We start from the raw sequence: 21418 nt of genomic DNA, 5'->3' as shown, positions 1-21418 counted from the left end.
GAAGTTTTGAAGTAGTTCGTACTCTGGCCGCTAGAGGGCATTTAAAGACATTTAATTCATACCAAAACACAAACAGATACAAGTACCGCAGTATTTATCTACGTTTTTTATCAAAGTTAAAGTAAGTGAAATACATAACAAGCGATTTGAATTCAATTCAGCATTTCAGGCTTAATTTACAACACCAGTTACAAGAGTGTTTGTGAACCCGGAACTGTGTCGATAAAGTTTTTTCAAAAGTCTTCTCCGCAGCAGCAATGGCGGCTCCCATGTCCTGGAGGAGGCTGGTGCACTCCATGTACACACCGGCCATCGCCGGGGTTTTTACCCGAATATCTGACCGACTCTTCCGTGCACGGGATAGAAGAGGAGGGTAAGCGACTCGGTTAATCCTCGAAGTTCAAAAATAAATAAACGCGTAACTGTGTTTTTTTTTTTTGAGACCGCTTTGCTAATGTTGTTGCTGCTAACGGGTTAAATGTCGGACGTTGTGTCATTCTGTTGATCTTCTTTTAAATGGAAAGCATGCTTCCCACATACGTGCACCTAATAGTTGAGTTTCATTCACGTCCTGAATTTGAAAACAGAATCTAACCTGCAGGGGGAATGGAGGTTTTCATAACTTTTAGTTCTGTACATGGTGTTCCTCTTGATGGTTTATGTAACACATGGACTGTCTGACATCTTCTGCTGCTGCTGCTGTCCCATCATGTCAGGGGTTTAGACGTTTCCCCATCAAGCTGTGACTACATGCATGAATAATATCTCGGATCAGCACACCTGCGGTTGATATTCGTGTTGCCTCTTGTTGTTTAGGTCCATTCAGAAGCACAGGGTGGGTGAGTGATGGTGACTCAATAAAACAACTTTCTCCTTCATCCAAATAACACAAACACTCAGCATGCCAGATGAAGATTTTAGGGTCTGTGAGCAATACATTCAGTCAATATCTATATCGAAATATCTATGGTTTTGTGAGGTTGTTTTAACCCCAAACAGTGGACTCAACTTTTTATTTATTTATTTAATTTATTTGTTAGGGACAGTGCATATTAATGAACAGCTGTAAAAATGCCAGATTATAGCAGAAGTGCTAGTTTCCATCTGTTGTCCCTATAGGCAGGTAACAGAGAAAGATAAAATACAAAGGCACAACCCCCCCACACCCCCTCCCCTCCCCTCCCCACCGGATTGCTGATGGACGGTCTACCTCCCCCCACCCCCCCACCCCCTATCCCTCTTCCTGCATCATATCCCATCTCTCCCCCTATCCCCTTCCAAGCCCGGCGCAGTCTAGGCCTGTGAAGGCTGTTTCATCATGAGCCGGGGATCCGGCCGAAGATTTCTGCCTTTTAATGAGGCAGTTCTTTTCTTACCACTGTAACTTTTGCTGCTTTGCTAAAGTGCTCATGATGGATAGGCCGGATCTTTGTAACATAGCAATAAGTAAGGTCTTTTACCTGCTTCTTGTAAAGTGTCTCAAGATAACACTTGTTATGAGTTGACGCTATACAAATAAAAATTGATTGATTGATTGAGTTGAAGTGACACAAGACAATAATAGAGGTTAAAGGTTAAAGGTGGTGACAGACTTGGTTTTCTTTTATCCACTGTTTGAGGTGTGTTTTGAAGGTTGCACATGTTTGTGAGTCTCTTATTGTGAGTGGGAGAATAATATTATATTATATATAATATAAACAATATTCAGTTCCTTTGACTGACAGAACAGTTTGTCCGAATGTAGTGCGTCCGCGTGGGACCTCGCAGTCTCCTCGGGCTGCGGCCCCCCTGGTGCCGATCCCGCTGGCAGACTTCTGCTTTATAAAGTCCTTCAAAGGAGGAGGAGGAGCAAGTCCGTGCAAAATTTTACATATAAAACGTGCATTTTTAAAAATGAACCAAAATTATGGAAATTTAGTAAATGATGTTTATCTAAAACGGTGCAATGGTGACACGAAAATGGCTTTTTGTCAAAGATTTTTATGGACTTTTTAAAAAGAGATCGTATTGGTTTAAGTGTTGTGCCAGCAGCGAGTGACCATGTGGTTATACAGTATTCAATATGTGAAAAAATCATCGAGTGTAAAAACATTCGAGCAGCATTGATAGACATGAAGGATCTTACCTGTCTAAAATTGTTTATATTAAAATTTACCATCTTTGTTGATGTGTTTTTTAAATGTTAATGTTGGGTCCAGTGTTAGGCCTAAATATTTAAACTCATTAGCTAGACTGAGCTCTACACCTTCCAGGTAAACGCCGGACTGCTGAAGGCTGGTTGGCTGTTTCGTGAACATCGTGCAGGCCGTTTTCTGTGCGTTTAATTGAAGACATGAATCTTTGACCCGGCTTTGCACTTGGGTCATGGCTGTTGTTAAAATCTGTGAGTATTTCTGCCCCTGTGTAAAAACAACGGCATCGTCAGCATACATTTGAATGTTTACATTTTTACACGCTGCCGGAAGGTCATTTATGTAAATAGTAAATAAAATAGGTCCCAAAATACTGCCTTGTGGGACCCCTGTTGGACAGTCAAGGTAAGAGGATTTGGTGCCAGAGATGGACACGCATTGTTTTCTAATTGATAAGTATGATTCAAACCAGAGTAGTGCTTCCTGTGGAAAATTGTAACAAGTTAATTTTGAGATAAGAACACTATGGTTGACGGTATCAGAAGCCTTTTGATTTTTTTCAACAAAAATGCAGTTTGCAGACTCTGTGGAATGGTGGTTACGAAGCCCAAACTGCATCGGCTGCAGGGGTGTGTGGCCATTATTTAAGTGTATATTCAGTTGTTTTGCGACCCACCTCTCTGCTATTTTGGAGATTACGGGTAGAATACTGATAGGTCGGTAATTTGCCATTTCTGTTTTATCACCAGATTTAAAAATTGGGGTGATAACAGCAAGCTTCCACGCTGACGGCACTACACTTCGTTTAAAGGATAAATTAAGCAAATGTGTGATTGGTAAAATTAATGTTTCTTTATACAATTTTTAAAAATGTGTGTCGAGTCCAGACACATCTTTTGGATTTTGACCGTTTGAGGGAGTTAATAATATTCATCACCTCCACTTCAGATATTTCCGCTATCTTAAAAGCCGCATGATTGGGATTAGGAAGGTTATATATACAGTTGGGGGGGGGGGGGTAAACTGTTGTGTTATCTCGTATTTGTTCATTTCAGTGGCTATAGTTGAGGGATTTTGCACAGGTATGTTGTTAAGTTTTATTTCAAAATTTTTAGGTTGCCTACCAATTAGTTTATTAATATTTTGCCATATAACTTTGTTATTTCCTTTTGCATCTTCAATAATAGTCATGAAGAAATTTGCCTTCGCCCTCCGCATTGTGCTTATTACTTTATTTCTAATTGAGGTAAATCTCTGTCTGTCTGTCGTCAGACCTGATTTTAATTCTGTCTTTCATTAGTTTTCTGCAACTTATCCCACAGTGCATCTCAGCACTATCATTACCTATTGTGCTTAAAGTTACTCACCAAAGCCACATTTATCTGTTTGAACAACAGGTAATGTAGGAAGTGCCAAGAGGCCGTGAACAATATGTGAACATGTCACTGCTGTGAGAAGAAAGTGTTTATGTTTATGTGGAATTGATATCTGATGCTATGTGTTTAGTATGATCTCTATTTATGTACTTTTTTTGTACTACAGTCTTCTGCAAATAATACCCTTTATAGTTCCCTTTGTGTGGCATATCGAGTGTTTATACTGCACCGACCTTGAAATTGCATGAAGCAGCTCAGTGGATTCAGCTATTATTTCCTTATTATACATCTGAGTGGTAATACACAGGTTATCATCTCAGAGATTCAAGATTTTAATTTGTCACATGCTCATACAGATGTGCAGTGAAATGTAAAGACTGTGCAATAAACACTCAAAAATGACTATTACACATATATACAGTAAATGAAGAAATATAAGATAAGACTGAAAAATAAATATATACAAAATGTATGAAATGTAAACAGTGTAAAGGTGGTGTCTCTTAGTAGTTATTGAGTTAACATAATGGAGATTGAGTCCATTCTTCTCTGATCAATGCCTTTACAGTTTATTAGGTACTGGAGGTACAGGATGGTGGACAATTCCTGGAAAAAATCAGACTTTCAGTCACTAATGGGAAGTCTGTCCATTCTGTTTTCTCCGGTCTCTGTTAGTGTTTCTTTGTCTGTATGAATAAAGAAAAGATTGCTGACTTTAAATGGTGAGAGTTTCAACACCGTTGCAAATGAAGGGAAAAAGAAATCCACGTTCAGATGACGGAAAACAGTCGGAAGGCGACCGACAGCGAGGGAAACACAGTTGCCTGCTGTTAGTTGCAGCTTTTTGCAGAAGATATCGGAACAGAGATCGTTGACTTCATTACACTTTCAGATAACACTGAAGCGTTCCGGGGGATGTTTGTGGTTTATTTGGCGTCCTGATAAAAATCGAAACACTGTTGCTCATAAACTGTTGAATTCCTGGAAGGTGACTTTATTTGCCAAAAAAAACATAGTTTGGGCATGACGGAGCCTGCCAACAGAATCTGTCATCTATCATCTTATCACTCACACACGCACAGACCTCCGCTCTGTATCGCTGGTTTCTGTCAGAGTCGAAGCTGGCAGCAGGAAACGTTTTTGGAATGTGTTTGTGACTGAGCAGACAAACGAGAGCACATCATTAATACTACTATTTACTATTTACTAAGTATGGTACAATATGTGGTGTATTATATTTGTTTAAATAAAACTTTCAGCCCATGACCCCTAAAATAAGATGCTAAAGACTGGAGACCCCCACTGTCCCTGCAGGTGGTTTAAACAGCCGGGAACACTAACAGGCCTATTCGAACACTGGTATTATAACAATCAATTATAACAATGTAAAGCGCCAATTCATGTTGTTATCTCTAGGCGCTTTACAAAAGAGCAGGTAAAGACCGTACTCGACAGAAAAGAACACAACCGCCTGAACACCGTATTCAGAACATAGGTCATCTCTTGAACTCATTTTTTTTGGTTAAAAAAAACGAACTCAGTTTATCTGCAGCTGTTGTTTGCAATACATTTGGTTTTGCATTATCTAATCAGATCATCCTCTCGTGGATCAACATTTAGAACTAGAATTTGCATTAGAGTTAGGATTTGATCTCAGACTAAGCTAAAAAAATATTCCTTTTGAAGTCATTTTTATATGTTTTAGGACGACCACCCCCAGGTGGTGCCGACTCCCACTTTGGGAACAACTGCTTTAGACCTTGGTGTTTGTTTGTTTTCTAAAGTGAAGTCATAAAGCGATAACCATCCGCTTGGTTTACCAAGTTATGGTAGCTATTTGGAGACAAGTCTTTCCTGTTTAAAGCTGACATCAGCATGACAGTGCATCTCTGCTTTAAGACAGGTACCAGAAGATTTTAATTTCTGTTTTCGATACGGCCCCTTTCATACATGAAATCCTCATGTTTAATAGATAATTTGCCGTGTTGCTTTTCACATATGTACCTCACAGTGGGAGATTATCATTTACATTATTTGAAGAGTCCTCAGTGTTTCCTGAGGGGACACGCCGACACAAACACTTGAAGGAATCTTGGTGTTCATGCGTTACTTTTAATGAAAGCTGTCCTTTTCTATCAGAAAGGGACTCTATCCACTATCCTATTCCTACAATAAAGGCACAAAAAGCCCAAAAATAAATCTTAATTTTTTTTTATTTTTCTCCGTGCAGGAGGAGGAGGAGTCTTCCATAATGGCGGCTGTATCTGGTTAATACCACTAAAAGTTGTTTGTAGATGTTTTCATCCGGACTTTGTTATAAACATTTTCTCGGGGGCTGGCAGAAAAAAACCTGGGTGAAGTCAGGATGAGCAGATTTGGTCATCAGATTTCACACATGCAGCCGTCCTGGACAATGTCAGGACATTTCAGGAGTGCAGTGCATGTGTGAAAGAAGCTAATGGAAGAGCCCTCACCTTTATCTAATCAACGCCTTTGTGGATAAACTGGAGCACCTGACTGTAAGCCAGGCCTCATTACCTAACATGAGAGGGAGATAGTTGATGAATCTCTGCAGCCAGGATTCAAACCTTTCCTGAAAGCCTTCTTAGAAGAGGAGATGATCTTTGAACCCTTCAGCTGTCATCAACTACCATTTAGCCTGTTTGGGAAACAGCCAATGTTTCAGCGGATATCCAGATTGTTTATTCTAGATATCCAGGCCATGAGTTTCTCCTGGTCATTTATTAAGCCTGACCACAACCTGAGAAGAAACATTTCATAAAGGTTTGGAATTCTCACTGGAACTTTTCCAGAAATCCTGCAAACTTAGGGAATTTTAAGGCAAATTTTCAGGAATTTTCTCTAGAAATATTCCAGAATTTTAGAAAATTTTCAGGAATTTTCAATTAAATGTTCCTTTCCGGGGGAAAAAAAATATATATAGACATTTTCAGAAGAATTTTCAGTTGAATTTTTTATATATATTTTCATGAAATTTGAATAGAAATTTGTTGCAAGTTTGAGAAACTTTCTTTCTATGGAAAATTTCAGGAACATTTTCAGTAAGTTTTTGGGTATTTAAGTCTAACTTTAAGATTCTTACTTGAATCCCAGAATTCTTGGAAAATAAAATAATAATTAAAAAACATTGTTTTATTTCTGCCGCCCTCATCCTTCCTATCAGGTGGGTGACGGTCTGGATGCGTCATCCAACGTAACTTTTTCCAGGAAAAATGGACCAATCATCTAATTTACCTAATGCGAATAAAATGAGATCACGCAAGCTCACTGTTGGGGAATTTTGATTTGCGAGGAAAGACGAGAGGCAAAGGCTGACGGATCCTTTTTTGTTCCATTTCACGCTTCATATGGAGAGGAATGTGGCGCCGTGATGAACCAAAACAAACAGCTCCTCTATTCATTGGAAGTTCTAGAGAACCACATAATTAAATTAGCGCCTAACCTCATTAAATAAAACCCAGTTATCAAGTCGGTGTTACTACAATGCAAAAACAAGCTTCCATAGCATGTATAGAGAACGGTTATGTTGAATCTGGGGATTAATAAACCTGCTCTGAAGCCTGTTTCATGGAGTCTTTTATCTAACGCTGATTTAATATTCCTCCCCTCAGTCCTGACATGACCAAGCTGAGAGCTCCTTCATGGCCCTAGCCATGTCCATAGCATTCAGCCAAGCCATAAGTTCTGCTTTCAGATAACTTTTAATTTGCACCGCTGTAGAGGACTGGGACATTCAGCACCAGCCACACGTGCATGAGAAACTTCTCGTTCTTGTTATGAGGCTCATTCAGGGATGCGTGTGTTTATGATAGGAGTCCGATCCCAAACGTTGAAGAAATCCCCTCCCTTTGTTTGCTGCACAACTTCAGACTCTGCACAGTCAAACAGACTTTTGTTTCCTCCGACTTCGTGTAGACAGTTTCTGCGGGTCAAATCCAAACCAAAACTTAAACCATATGAGTGTGTGTGTGTGTGTAGTGTAAGGTAGAAAGGATTTCAATAGAGTCACTTCAAACAGGCGGCATCTGAGGTTGTGTGAGGATATCACTCCACCCTGTTTTTTTTTTATTTCATGTGGTTGCTCTGTCAGACAGAATAGTGAGATTGTACAGCAGACAAAAGGGGGCTGTGGTGATGATCGGGGTGAATTTAAGGACACTGAGGACAAAAAAAAAAACCCAGATGTACCGCTCCATCGCTTTGATCTGCGTCCTTAAACATCACAAGCATTCAGTCCATTAGTATATCAAATAAAGTCCATCAGTGTATCAACAAAGAAATAACATGTAAGCCAAAGTTTTTAAGCAATAATCACAAACAGCTGCAAAGTATTTTTTTTTAAACTGGAGATTTTTTTAATTTTTTAAACAGAAACTTATTCATACGGAAGAAGATTACTGGCAATGAAAATAATGAATTTTCTTCTGAAATTATTTTCCAAGAATTCTGACGTTAGTCAGATTAAAAAGATATAAAAACATTTTTTTGGTCTTATTTTTTATTTTTTTTTGCTGTTGTTGAAAACAGCGTTTTAAAGGTTTGATGACCTTTTGATTTGGACACGCGTACTCTTTTTTTTTTTTTTTTTTTTTTTACCTTCTTTTTCTTTGTTTGACGAAAAGGACCCCAAACATGCTGCTGATGTCTAAAACTGAACACTTGTAGACAAAAACCAAGACTGCAGTAGATCCTCCAAAGTTTTTTTTTTTTAACCAAGAAAGAAAATATTGAGATTAAAAATCTCTTTTTCAAGAATGTCTGAGTAGCAGCTCAATATACAGAGCTTCACATAAACAACGAGCAGCCAGAAATACAATTCCAAAGAAAGACATTAAAAGACACAAATAATACAACACAGTACTTTATTGGCCCCCAGGGGGAAATTTCTTGTCACAGCTTTGCAAAAACAAATTCACAAAGCAAATATTTTGTGAAGATCATCCACAAACACTTCAGGGGGAACATCTCCAGCCAGATGTGTCCGCAGCCAAGTCATTTAACATCCTCTTAAAATCATCCAATGAGAGCAGCTCGTTAAAGTCTCAGCTCTTTTTGTAACTCCTTCCAAGTAAAGGGAACAGCAAACTTAACCGCCTTCCCCCCCCCGGTTCAGTTCTGACTTTTGGGACGGGCAGTGATTAAAGTTTCTGGAATTGAAGGTGGTAGGTCCTTGTACTCTTCTGACTGATGTGGGTCAGACGGTATGAAGGAAGTAGACTTGTAGATGAGAAAACCAATTTGCTCTGAATCACTAATTTGCACCAAAGACTTGCCAAATTATAGTCCGCTACATTTCCTCTTCAACCTCATCTTATTGCACAGTTTACACAACTAAACATGAACCAGTTGCTAAATATTCTCCTGCTCTAACAATTCAGATATGGAGTGGAATAATAAAGGGAATATTCTTGCTTAGTTTGTGCTGAACTCCTTCATTGACATCCCCATGTGTCCTGCAGCTCCTCGGTGTTCCTGTTAGCTCCCCTCCTGGCCGAAGCCGACCCAGCCCCCCGCCACGTTTCCAGGCCCACCGGGTCAGCAGGAGCTCAGGGCACAGATGGCCTCTGCTCCCACTTCAGATGGATGGCAGAGCACGTGCCCGCCTTCAGGGTGCCGGGCACCCACATCCACGTCCTCACCTCGCCTGACCAGTTCTACCAGACCATGAAGGTAGGTGTCACCATGAAATGACACTTTTTTTTTTTTTTTTTTTCTTGCAGTGTCATGTGTTGTCATGTGTTGTGGCAGGTTGATGATTAATGAAGCAGAGAAGGTATTTGAGGAAGTAAAGCTTTCCCAGAAGACGATGTTTATTTACTCTGAGCTGGCAGAGAAGCAAAATGCAAATGACAGGAGTGAAAGTTTGTTTGTGACTCGTCTACTCCCTACATCGTCAATACACTTCATGCTCGATTAATACGCTCTCAGCTTGGAACACTATGAAAAAGAATCTGACAGGGATGATGTCTAAAGGTTAAAACGATCACTACAACTCTGTTAAAACTGGGTTGTTAGAATGTGATGTAAGGTAACGTAGCCCCACGCCTGCTGTGTGTCACCTCACTGGAATCCTTTAGATTTTTGCCTCACACTTCAGCCTCTTCACCGGCTCCACGAACAACCACACAGGAATGTGCTTCTGTTTTTCTTTTGTTTTTACGCTGCCATTGTCACAGCCAAACAGAAAGTCCTCAAGCACACAACTATTATTCACCATGAATCCAAATGATCAAAAATTAAGACACTAGATTGAATTTTTTTTTAAAAAGCGTCTTGATTCTCATTTCGGGGGGGGGGGTTCTCTGCCAATTATTTGATTTTGCGACCGCTGATATATTCCCATCTCTGTGTGAACTGGGGTCCAAAGATAACACAATTAACATACACACTGATGCGTGAGTCACAACGAGCGAGCGTTATATAAAAAGTCATTAAACATGTCTAACGGGTGTGAGTGGGCGGGAGTCACAAAACCATGTCATTTGTTTTTTCTTTTAAATCGACACTAACCTTCAACATCCACAGCTGGGAAAAGCTCAACACTGAATGAATGCCATTGTGTTGTTTTAATTATGTATCACTTTCTTCACACACACCACAAGAACACACACACACACACACACACATAAAACCACACACCCTCTAGCTGTTGCGTCAGGCTGTTTGGTGTTGTGTTATCCCAGAACGGGGCGGCAGTAGCTCAGTCTGTAGGGACAGTTGGGAACCGGAGGGTCGCCGGTTCAAGTCCCTGGGCGGACCAAGTCTGGAAATCTGGTAGCTGGAGAGGTGCCAGGGCACTTGCCCCGAGGTGCCCTTGAGCAATGCACCGAACCCCCCCCAAACAGCTCTGGAGCTCTGCCCGTGTAGCAGCCTCACTCTCACGTCTCTCCACTAGTGCGTGTCCACAGGTCCTGTTTGTGCATGTGTGTGTATTTCAGGCCGCTGTGTGTGAGAAGCACGTCTTTCAGTAACAGAGTGTAAGCCAGAATTTCCCTCGGGGATTAATAAAGTATGTAAAATAGATTTGGAAGCCAAATGAAGAGAAGGCTAAAAACAAAGGGATATTGTTTACCAAAGTAAAATGTACTGAACGCTGATCAATCAATATCTCCTCCAAGTGTTCAGACTTGTGTTCAAACTCTGAGCTACTCATCGATGTTACTTCAACAGTTTTTGCAACTTGCAGGTTTTTTTTCCCTCATCCTTAAATTCCAAACATGCCCGACGTATTCCAAAGAATAAGAATTTAGTCGTTTTAAGGGGCTATCTCTTTTCTGACGTTTGTTACCCTCACACACTCCTCACACACTCCTCACACACTCCTCACACACTCCTCACACTCAAATTCACCGTTTTTTTTTTTTTCCCTTCTTTCTTTGCTTCGCTTTGCTTCGCAGGCTCGCATCAAGACGGCGAAGAGACGAGTGGTGATGGCCTCGTTGTATCTGGGAACAGGCCAGCTGGAGCAGGAGCTGGTGAGAAGAGAAGTATTTGTGTGTGTGAGAGTGAGAGAGAGAGAGAGAGAGAGAGAGAAGCAAAAACTTTCAAATCATTTACGTCTTTACTTTGGAGCAGGTGAGAATAATGGCATCCAAACATCTGTGCGTGCCAAATAACTGGTCAGAGATGCCAGAAAATGTGAGTCAGAGTCCTCCTCGGGAGAACCGCAGTGTGGTTTGTTCAGACTGAAAATGTACTCCAGGCCAGCTACAAGGACTGACCCTAAACTGCAAGGCTTTATGGGAATGAGGAGACCACTGTTGGCATGTGATAGCCCGCTGTTCTTCATGCTTAGAGCGCCTAGCATAACAACATTATCCTGGAGCAAAACCACAGTCTGGAATCGAGCTCATGTTCAGCTGTTTTTATGTTGTTGGTTTTTTTTTTTTTTTTTTTTTTCTGTAAGTGAGTTTCAGAAAAAAAAAAAAAAAAAAAAGGCAAAGTCGAGTCAAACATGTTTAATTTCAGCTCCAATCGTCTGAATCAGATGTGCTGGTCACTGAACTCTGTAACTTCACAGGATGATGGATTACTGGAAAAAGCCAGTCGAGCACCGACTCTGATTCACTGATATTATGAAAGCGCAGGTTTTGCTTTGCAGCTCGACACAATGACCTGACCTCGCTCCAGTAGAAAAATGCGAGTCTGTTTTGTGGTTCAGCCCTGAAGAATGCAAACTGCAGGTGTGAGTTCACCCCAAAGACGGTAACAACAACAAAACAAAAAAAAAACACCCCGCTCTCAAGGATTTACTGATACCGACGATCCCACGTGTGCTCCACATTTAACTAAACTCAGGCCATGAGGAGGATCTGGAGCTGAAGGCAGGGCACACAACATGCAACGTGAAGTCAAAGGAGCTTTATTTACTCGTTGCAAATCAAACACTGTGTTAGGAGTGAAATGATGTTTACTCTTGTGATCGTGTTTTGATGTTGTTGTTAAGGTGGACTGTATGGAGGAAGCCTTACTGCGCTCACAGGAGAACAGTCATGATCCGGACCTGAAAGTCTCCGTGCTGCTGGACTACACGCGCGGCTCACGAGGTTCGTTCACAAACGTCCATCAGATTTTTTTAGATTTCAGAAATCCACACTTGTTTTTTTCTGACTTTTTCCTCCGTGTGTTTTTATTTGAACGTGCAGGTCAGATAAACTCGAGAACGATGCTGCTGCCGCTGCTGCAGCGCTTCACCTCTCAGATGCGAGTCTCTCTGTATCACACTCCGGACCTGAGGGGGCTGCTGCGGCTGCTCGTCCCTCAGCGCTTCAACGAGACCATCGGGGTGCAGCACATCAAAGTCTACCTGTTCGATGACAGCATCATCATCAGCGGGTACGTCGGCGTCGACACGTCCGTCTTTTTAAAAAAAAAATGAGTTTGTTTGAATTCCAGCTGAAGTTCAAAAGTGGTGTCCTGCTTTTCACCCTGGTTTCAGTCCACGTTATATTTGCACAATTCTTTCTAAATGGACGCGCAGGTGTTTTTACTACTATTTCGAGGAAAAGCTTCCCATCGAGCGCCACTGGTTGTGCTCCAAGCCGCGATGGCAGGATGCCTGTTTGTGTGGTTTCCACTCGGTTTAAGATCAGCTCGCGCTGCCTTCACTGACCTGAGCGATAATCTGCAGGAAAGAAACTGAGAATACTACGAGAACAAACCAAGAGAGACTGATTAACACAATCACCACGATGGCTTTCATATTTAAAATCAACCTGCAGCTGTTAAAAAAACAAGCCTTCAAGTCCTCATTCATGAAGACTTCCTTCAAATTGAGTAACTGTCACGTATCCAAGAAGATAAAGTGGTATCCTCTTACATGCCAGAAATACCAGAACGTTCTCAAACATCTGATTGTGTTTGTAGGTCAGCATGTTGTTGTTTGTTTCCCGTTTCCTTTCATGTTTTAATATTAACAAGGACTTACTACGATCACAAATAAGACTCACATCTTAATGATGAAAAAAAATACACAAAATAAAACAAAATGTATAAATACATCACACATCTAGCTCATTCAAAATCAGATAAACCCAAGTGTTTAGCTCTTTTGTTTTTTTGTTGTTCTTCAGTCCTGACATTTTCTACCCAGCACAAGATTCTCTTTTCTGTTTTGTCAAAGATCACTTTTCTTAAAATAACGTTAAAATTTTGTGCAAAAAAAGCTGCGACAGATGTACAAGGAGGAGAAATAAAGAGTTTTAATAAGAAATTCAGCGTCTTAGCTTAAATAATTAAATTAAGGGGGGTATTTTGCTGCATGCCCCCCCCCCCCAAAAAAAGAAGCGATTCCCAGAGCGTTAAGCAAAACTCCTGTCCGCTCTCTCTCCTCTTTTAAATCTTCCTGTGTTTCGTTTTTTTTTTCAGGGCGAACCTGAGCGACTCGTACTTCACCAACAGACAGGACCGATACGTGCTGCTGGAGAACTGCGGGGAGGTCGCCGACTTCTTCTCGGACCTGGTGGAGGCCGTCGGTGACGTTTCCCTGCAGCTCCAGCCCGACGACTCGGTCACCATGCTGGAGGGGATGGTGCATCCGTACAAAGGTGGAAACCAAACCCCCCCCCCCCCTGAGTGTGAGTGTGTGTGTGTGTGTGTGTGAGTGTGTGTGTGTGTGTGTGTGTGTGTGTGTGAGTGTGTTCTCCATGTGTACACACATATTTACCCTCCAACATGTTTTGACACAGTTTGACACTTTCTGCTCGGGTTTTTTCAGCAAGAGGAGCCGATGGGTTTCACTAATGGAGCTTGAAAGCTTAGAAAGGGGCCAATAGATGATGGTCAGAGAGTGTGTGTGTGTGTGTGCGCGTGTTGTAAGAGAGTACAGTGAGAGAGATTAAGAGAGCTCTTGCGGTTGGCTAGCCATGCAGTCGGATGTGAAATTGTCAGGATTTTCACTACATGCGCATGCACACGCACACACACACACACACACACACTGGTGCTGTGTGTCCGTAACTGGAGCGCAGACTGCCAGGATGTTAGTTTGAGGAGTGAATGACATCATGTCTACAGGATCGGACCGCCGTGCTAACGAACACCAGGAATAGAGTTGTGATGTCAGAGTGTTGCTGGAAGATGATATGGACACCGTACAATCACGCACGCACACATGCACACGCACACGCACACACACACACACACACACACACACACACACACACACGGAGACTATAGTCCTATAAACCCAACAGAAAAGACAACCAAACAGGCGTACATTACATTTATTATGTGCTGAGACGGTCCATTAACAGTTTAATGAAAAATGAAGCCGATGCTGAAGTGCAAAAATTCCTGCAGTTCATCGAGTGTCCACTGGAGGCAGGCTGCAGAAGAACAGAAAGTCACAGACACACTCAGTCAAAAAAAAAAAAAAAAAGCCCGTTTCTACAGCAGAAATTAACATTTTTACAGCCTGCTTAAAAAAAAACCGGTCTGATCAGCTCGTGTCTCGATCTGCACACACTGTACGGAGGAGGAATCATTTAACAACCCGCTCATCCCCCTCCGTACCGTCTTCGGCGGTAGTAACAACAATGGCGAGATGGTTTCGGGGGGGGCGCGGTGCGGTGTCTGCATGCGTGCATTTATTTTTTTTTTGACACTGATTCAAGGAGTGCGTTGATGTTTAGAGCTTTTGTTTCCTTCGCTTCCTGACAGCCTGGTTTGTTTGAGTGACTTTAAAGACCCACTGAAGAGTGATGTTTTGTTCCAGTTCAAGCATTGCAGCCCTGAAGAGTGACGTGAGGAATGTAATATGCATATAGTTAACCTGGTTCTCAAGTCATGATTATGAGGAAGTGGTTTGTTTGTGAGCTGAGTTGCCAAAAAATGTCAGAAAGAGTGACAAGCTGGTGATACGGGAACTTAAGAGATTAAGTGATGTGGTTGGTAAAATGAGTTCAGAGTCTTTTCTTTTGTCCATTGTCTCAGAAACACAGGAAACAATGTTTCACGCCCTTTGTCCAAAATTCTGACGACTTGAAAGTGATCTCTCCGAGCTCAGATCACTGTGACCCAGAGGTCAGTTCGACCGACTCCTCACCCGCGTGCGTTCCTCTCACTCTGTGTGTCTCCATGGCAACCAGGCAACAGGCAGGACTTCTCGGTGGCGGCGAGACAGCGGATCATGGAGGTGATGACCACGGCCCAGGTGAGGCAGCGGCTCCTGAACAGCTCGGGGGACTCCGACCACGAGGGGGCGGGCGAGGGGGAGGAGGACACCTGGGTGTTTCCCCTGGTCCAGATGAAACCGCTGGGCATCCAGGTGGACGAGCAGGTCACACAGGTGAGCACCCTGCACCTGAAAGTACACCCGACGCGCCCCCGTTGGACAGAGGCTGTGGTTTTAAATTTAAATTGAGCCGCACAGTAAAGAAACCGACTTACGCAAACTTGAAAAAGCAGAGATCTGAGATTAATTTACTGCTCATTCTGGATGTTTTCAAGGTCTATGTCGACCATTCAGTCCAGTTGCACTTGCAGTTTCAGGATAAAGTATGAAGAAACATAAAGAAGTGAAGAGTGTTGCACCTCTCTGTTATTAGCACAGCATCTTTTTTGTCACATTGTCCGTACCTGCAGCTCTTTTATATTTTTTCCACTTCCTCTCTGAACCCGCAGCGGCTGCTGACGGACGCGGGGCCGGACTCCACTGTGTTTCTAACATCGGGCTACTTCAACCTGACCCGGGCGTACATGGGGCTGGTGCTCGGGGCCGGAGCCAGCTACCGCATCCTCACCGCCTCCCCCGAGGTCAACGGCTTCTTCGGAGCCAAGGGCGTCGCCGGCGCGATCCCCGCGGCGTACATCCACATCGCCAGACAGTTTTACAACCAGGTGTGCCGGCTGGGCCAGCAGGAGAGGATACACCTGCACGAGTACCACAGGTCACAGTGGACCTTCCACGCTAAAGGTGGGGGGGGGGGGGTCACACAGGATATCCTTACAGAGAACCGGTCTGTGTGAACGCTATAGTTCAGGCTGCAAACATTTCTATTCTTCTTAATCATCTTTTTAGTAAATGCAAAGTGTTTAAACCGTTTACAGATTTACAAGAAACCGAAGTGTCTTTAACTTTGTTTGTTTTGTCGGATCAAAACTTCAAAACATGAAGACAAAATGACACAAGAAAATGACAAAATGACACAAGAAAAAGCGAAAAAAGAAGTCAGAATAAAAGCATAGCCCGCATCCGGAATATTTCATGTATTAGTTTAGCTGTGCATCTGCATTCTCTACACATCATTTCACATTTTCTAATATCTGTGTGAACAGTTGTTGATTGAAAAAGTCTTTACATTTGAGTTTCATTTCGCTGATTACCTCAGAAATCTGTGCAAGTGTCGGACGCGAGCCGGACTTTTTTATGAAGCACAAGTAATTTAGTTTGACTTTTAACATCTTGTGGATTGATTACTAGACTTCCACTTTACTCACTAACAACACTTTCCAGACTAGTTCACTTTGACTGAGTGGAAATGTTTACACACATCACTCCGGCTGCTCTCTGCTCTCTGCTGTTGTTGTGGTCTCAAGAGGAATTCAGCGTGAGAGACGAGGGCCTGTACAGTCATTGAGTCGTAGCCTCAGGACAAGGATGTACACTCACTCACTCTCGTGCTTTTGGGTTTTTTTTTTTTTTTTTTTGGATCCACGTCGGGGATTTCTGCATGTGCTTCCTCTTAGTTGTGGTCTGCGCCGGCAGAATTCCCTGCTGGAGCCCTCACCTCCTCGCCGGCTCACTGCAGTTTTTTTCCTCCCCTGCAGGTCTGTGGTATTACCTCCAGGGGCAGGGCCGGCCGTGCCTCACGCTAATCGGCTCGCCCAATTTTGGCTACCGCTCGGTTCACCGTGACCTGGAGGCCCAAATCGCCATAGTAACGGAGAACGAGGAGCTGCAGAGCCAACTGCAGGAGGTCGGCTCTTTTGTGTTTACTTTAACCACCGCCAGAGATAATAATGATGATGATGATGAATGACTCCTGGGTTCACACCTGTGTTTTCACTCTCAGGAGCAGGAGACGTTGTACCGGCGCTCCTCGGAGGTCTCCGACTCCACGTTTGAGCAGCCGGACCGCCACGTCAAGCTGTGGGTCAAACTGGTCACGCCGCTCATCAAGAACTTCTTCTAAGATGCCACCAGGTTGTTACACACACGCATACACGCAGGGGATTGTTTTCAAAGCGAGGGGGAATATAAGAAAAACACGAGACATTGAGATTATCAGGCAGGTTGTAAAGATGCACTTACCAATACTTGTGCGCCGACTGGTGCAAAACTGAGGCACCAGTCAGCTCAGTTTGGTCGAGCAGTACCACCGTGTACAGATGCTGAGTTCTTTCCACATCAGCCCGGTACGACTCAAACCCCCTCACTACGATTTCTGTTTCATAACCAGCCAAAAACTCCTCACAGGAGCTTTAAGAGCAAGCAAAGTGCTACCTTTCACTGCTCTAAAGAATGGTCTGTTGTTTTTTTTTATTTTTTTTTTATTTATTCAGTCAGGATTTACTGCCGAGTAGACGAAAAACCTCCCTGAACACACTGCACAGAAACACAGACAGACCGACACGTAGTAAAGCGGCCTGCGGTTTCTTAGAAATGCCTGCAGTCATTGTGGTGCGTCTTAAAATCACGGGTCCCATCCTCGTCTTCCCAGCAGCCCGACTCAGCAGAGTGCGAGCGGTGAAGGAGAGTCGTCTGATTCACTCGAGTGGAGCAGTGAGTCAGCGCGCTGTTATGGTGATGATTTGACTCTGTGGTCTCTGTGTGAGTCCTGTTTGGACCTGACAAGAGTGAAGTCAGATCAACCCTGAGACTAACAGTGTGAGGTTTTTTTTTAGTTTTTTTTTTAGGTTCAGTTTGTAGAAGTGTTTCAGTGTTTGGACAGATCTCCAGAGCAGGAGACAGTCAGCATTTTTTTTTCTCTGTTGTTTCTCAGAACAGGACGGGTCACAGGCGGGATGGTGACGGTAAATGGGTGGCGTCTTATCGCTACCTGGATGGAGTCATGGAAAAAAAAAAAAACTTGTGTGATCTGCTGCCAAGAGGAAATAGATCTTGATTGAGTACTCAAGTATTGTTTAGTTTTATGTGAGAATATGTAAAAATACCTCAGAGACAAAGACGTGAACTGGAGTGCCGCTTGTCGGGGAAGGTTAAAAAGAAACGCACTATTACACAACCAAGAGGCACTTCGAGAGGTCGCCCCGCCACACTCTGCTGTGACCTCGGGCTAGAAGTGAAACATGTAGAGTTGACAGCAGGAAAGCCTCTTCGGTGCCGTCATGATCTTCACCAACTTTAAACTCCTGCAGTTACTTAAAAATCAATCAGAGCTTCTCGCTCCAATTCAAACAACTTCATTAATCACTCAATTAATTAAAAAAAAAAAAAAAAAAAAGAAGATTTTATTTCATTAATCACTAAATTAATAAAAAAAAAAAAAAAACACTAGAGGGTTAATTTTGATCAAGGAGAAAAAGGATCTGTCTTGATAAGGAGGATTAAAAAGTCCCAAACACAAGCTGCTACTGCGCCCAGATCCATATATAAGATTAATGCAGATCAATATATTCTTAAATATCTTATTTATATGTCAAATGTTACTGATATTGTAACGTTTCTTCTTACTGTAAATGACCACAGGCACCTGAAATGAATCAAATCAAAAATTGTATTATGACAGACTTATGATATCAGCAAATAACTCGTGGTTGTCCAGAGAATCAGTCACATATCTTATCATGATGCATTATAACTTATCATGTACCAGTTTAAGTCTTTTAACTTACACTCGTACTTCTCTGTTACCTGATGTACAAACACTTTTTCCCTGTGTGGTCGGTAAACAGATTAAATGCATCTCTATTGTTTTAGCTTATCCACAGCATCACTAATATTCATTTGAATCCTCGGGGGAACATTTTTGGATCATTGTTTCTTTTTTTTCTTTTTTTCCTTGTGTAGGTTGGACTGTTTAAACACATGGACGTAGTCTCAGTGACGTCACCCATTCGTTTCTAAAGAGGCGCTTTGAAGCCAAAAGATGGCAGTCGCCCACATTTAAAATCATTTTTTCCACCTACTTTGACTTTTTTTTCATTACCATAGGGTTAATGATTTGTGTGATGCGGAGGCTCGGACAGAATCAGAAAATTTGACGATGAAAATGGATTCAAATGTAAAATGTTGTGAAATTTGCTGAAAAACAAATGTGAGTATTGAGCCCGTTTGGTTTAACTGAAGCTTTTTTTTTTTTCTCTGCTCCTCTGCTGTGTGTGCGTGTAGGAGCAGTGCAGGGACACGCTGACACAAACAAACAGGAACACCAGCCGTCACACACGACTGTTTACTTTTAGTGCAGCAGAACACGGAGCGTGATCCCTGCGAGTCTTTATTGTTGGGAACACGTGCGTCTACATTAATCAGTAACCTATCGTTGATAATGTCATCTCACCGCCTGCTGCAGTCAGTGAACTTATCCACACAGACTCTGTACACAGCGCTGCGTTATATCCACACATAACGCACATGCTCAGCTTTTCACTAAAGGAGCAGCAGTGACACAATCTGCTAAATGAACGCTCTGCTTATGTCTTGAAAAAAACTTGTTTTTGTAGATTAAAGTAACTTTTCCAGGATTGTCAAGCAGTTTTTTTTTTTTTTTTGGTGTTTGTGTTTTGTCTGGTTTTGTCATCTGTCAACTTGACCACACGTCTCTTTGTTTTCTTTTTTCCTGAAAGAGGAAAAAACAAACGTGTCCCTCCAACAATAGCCTTTCCGTGTAGAGGGACAAAAACAAACAACCACACATCCTAATCGACATTGCAGGAGGTCTATAGTTAGAATCTGTTGATAATAGGCTGGAGCTTCTCCAAACGGTTCTCGTGTCGTATTGTGTTGTGTTGTGTTGTGCAGACTCGTGTGAGGGTCAGCGTGGTGAAGAGACGGCTGACGTCCACACAGCTTCAATCATTGATCCTGGTAATAACATGCTGGTGTGGTGGACACAGCTGCCCTCTAGTGGTGAAGCTGGGATTACTCAACTCACCACCTGAGCCACATAAACATGTACAATAAGGGCCTCCTGCATGTGTCTGCATATGATAGCCAGATTTATTTATGTAAAATTAGTTTTCAGTAACAGCTTAATTTGTATATTTGTGAAGATGTTAATGATGTTTACAAAAATAGCAAGTCATACAACTTTTTTTTTTTTTAGCATTTCTCAGCGAGGTGATACTTTCTCATTTCCCCTGATTTTTTTTTTTCTAATTTCTTCTCTTATTTTCTTTTTCTTTTCAGCCTCTTTCATGCTTTTTCATCCTGATTGAAAGAAGAGTCTTTGAAGACTTTTTCTCTGTGTGTTTTGTGCAGGGGGTGCGTGGCTTCAGTTTTTCTCAGTCCTGATCTTCGGGGCTCTTTTATGGAGGTCGCTTCTCTCCTCCAGAACGGGACAGTCGGACATGCTTCGGTGTGAACGGCATGCTGGGAGACTTTTGGACTTCATCTCGGGTTTACGCTCATCGGTGTGTCGCAGGAAGTCGGACACACACGGGGGAGCCACTTGTGGTGCATTCAGGGGTTAATCCCCTTCTTTATGTAAACTCAAGATCTTTTGGTTTACAACTAATGTTACCCTGTTAGTTTATTAACAGTGAACGCAATCACACTTTGGGATTCTGTTTTTTTTTTAAGTATTACTAACAAAGAAACTTCTATACATCTCTCCAGATCCATGTTGCATGTTTCAGAAAAGAGAAAAGAGACTTCATCAGTGGAAGTCCCTGAAGTGCACACGGGTAAAACCTCGAGGAGCCTTAATGACCGTTTAAGAGCGAGTTTACAGGAACAGGAATCAAAGCTAAATGTACAGTGTCTATGTGTTATTACCTTTGTAAATTAAAGGACAATTATGTGAGTTTTTAAAAATGACTTCAGATGTTTTGACTTTTTTTTGTTTGGTTAGGGAGGTGTTTTTCATTTTTACCTTCAGTGTGTAAACAAACACAGCATTTCATTTTGAAAGTAAAAAAAAAAAAAGGACCACACAAAGGTTTGGATGTTATTTTGGAAAAACTCATGACACCAAAAGAGTCAGTGGGCAGCTTTTAGGGAAAACAAGCAAACAAATCTCTAAAATCCCTCTGACACGCTGTTGGAGAGACGAGTGAGTTTAGAAAGTCAGACTATTCAAGGTAAAACAAACAGGGTACTAGTCACAACACTAGATGGCAGCACATCTTGTTTAGAGGAACTAAATGAAAGGGCCTTAAGACGAGCGAGGGTGTTCCACAAGTTTCATTTTGGCAGTCAAGCTCTGTGATTTAAAAAAAACTCTCCTCAGATATGGCACATGTCTGACGGACACATCGCTGTCGCCT

General features: G+C 42.2%; 1 protein-coding gene across 2 annotated transcripts; it reads left to right on the top strand.

Annotated features, from left to right (window-relative positions):
- The first annotated feature begins 202 nt into the window (after positions 1–202).
- LOC132955847 (CDP-diacylglycerol--glycerol-3-phosphate 3-phosphatidyltransferase, mitochondrial) lies at positions 203–20969 on the top strand. Of its 2 annotated transcripts, none has more exons than XM_061028901.1 (11): positions 203–373; positions 8989–9199; positions 10927–11004; positions 11976–12075; positions 12175–12364; positions 13397–13575; positions 15118–15317; positions 15653–15944; positions 16799–16947; positions 17044–17174; positions 19323–19675. In XM_061028901.1, exons 1-10 carry the CDS (start codon positions 258–260, stop codon positions 17161–17163), a joined length of 1635 nt encoding a protein of 544 aa, XP_060884884.1. In that variant the 5' UTR covers positions 203–257; the 3' UTR covers positions 17164–17174; positions 19323–19675. The 2 variants fall into 2 exon arrangements, with proteins under 2 accessions (XP_060884884.1, XP_060884883.1); XM_061028900.1 differs by lacking the exon at positions 19323–19675 and adding an exon at positions 20412–20969 and having other exon boundaries at positions 207–373.
- The last annotated feature ends 449 nt before the right edge of the window (positions 20970–21418 follow it).

This window comes from Labrus mixtus, chromosome 21 (assembly GCF_963584025.1).
Source record: "Labrus mixtus chromosome 21, fLabMix1.1, whole genome shotgun sequence".
Lineage (NCBI taxonomy): Eukaryota > Metazoa > Chordata > Actinopteri > Labriformes > Labridae > Labrus > Labrus mixtus.
This window is presented reverse-complemented; position numbering and strand designations above follow the sequence as displayed.

Excerpts from the sequence above, each read along its gene's own strand:
- LOC132955847 (XM_061028900.1), top strand. The coding sequence starts at position 258 with ATGGCGGCTCCCATGTCCTGGAGGAGGCTGGTGCACTCCATGTACACA. Across the intron at positions 374-8,988 it reads GCACGGGATAGAAGAGGAGG|CTCCTCGGTGTTCCTGTTAG; the intron begins GTAAGCGACTCG and ends TGTGTCCTGCAG. Across the intron at positions 15,318-15,652 it reads TGGACGAGCAGGTCACACAG|CGGCTGCTGACGGACGCGGG; the intron begins GTGAGCACCCTG and ends CTGAACCCGCAG.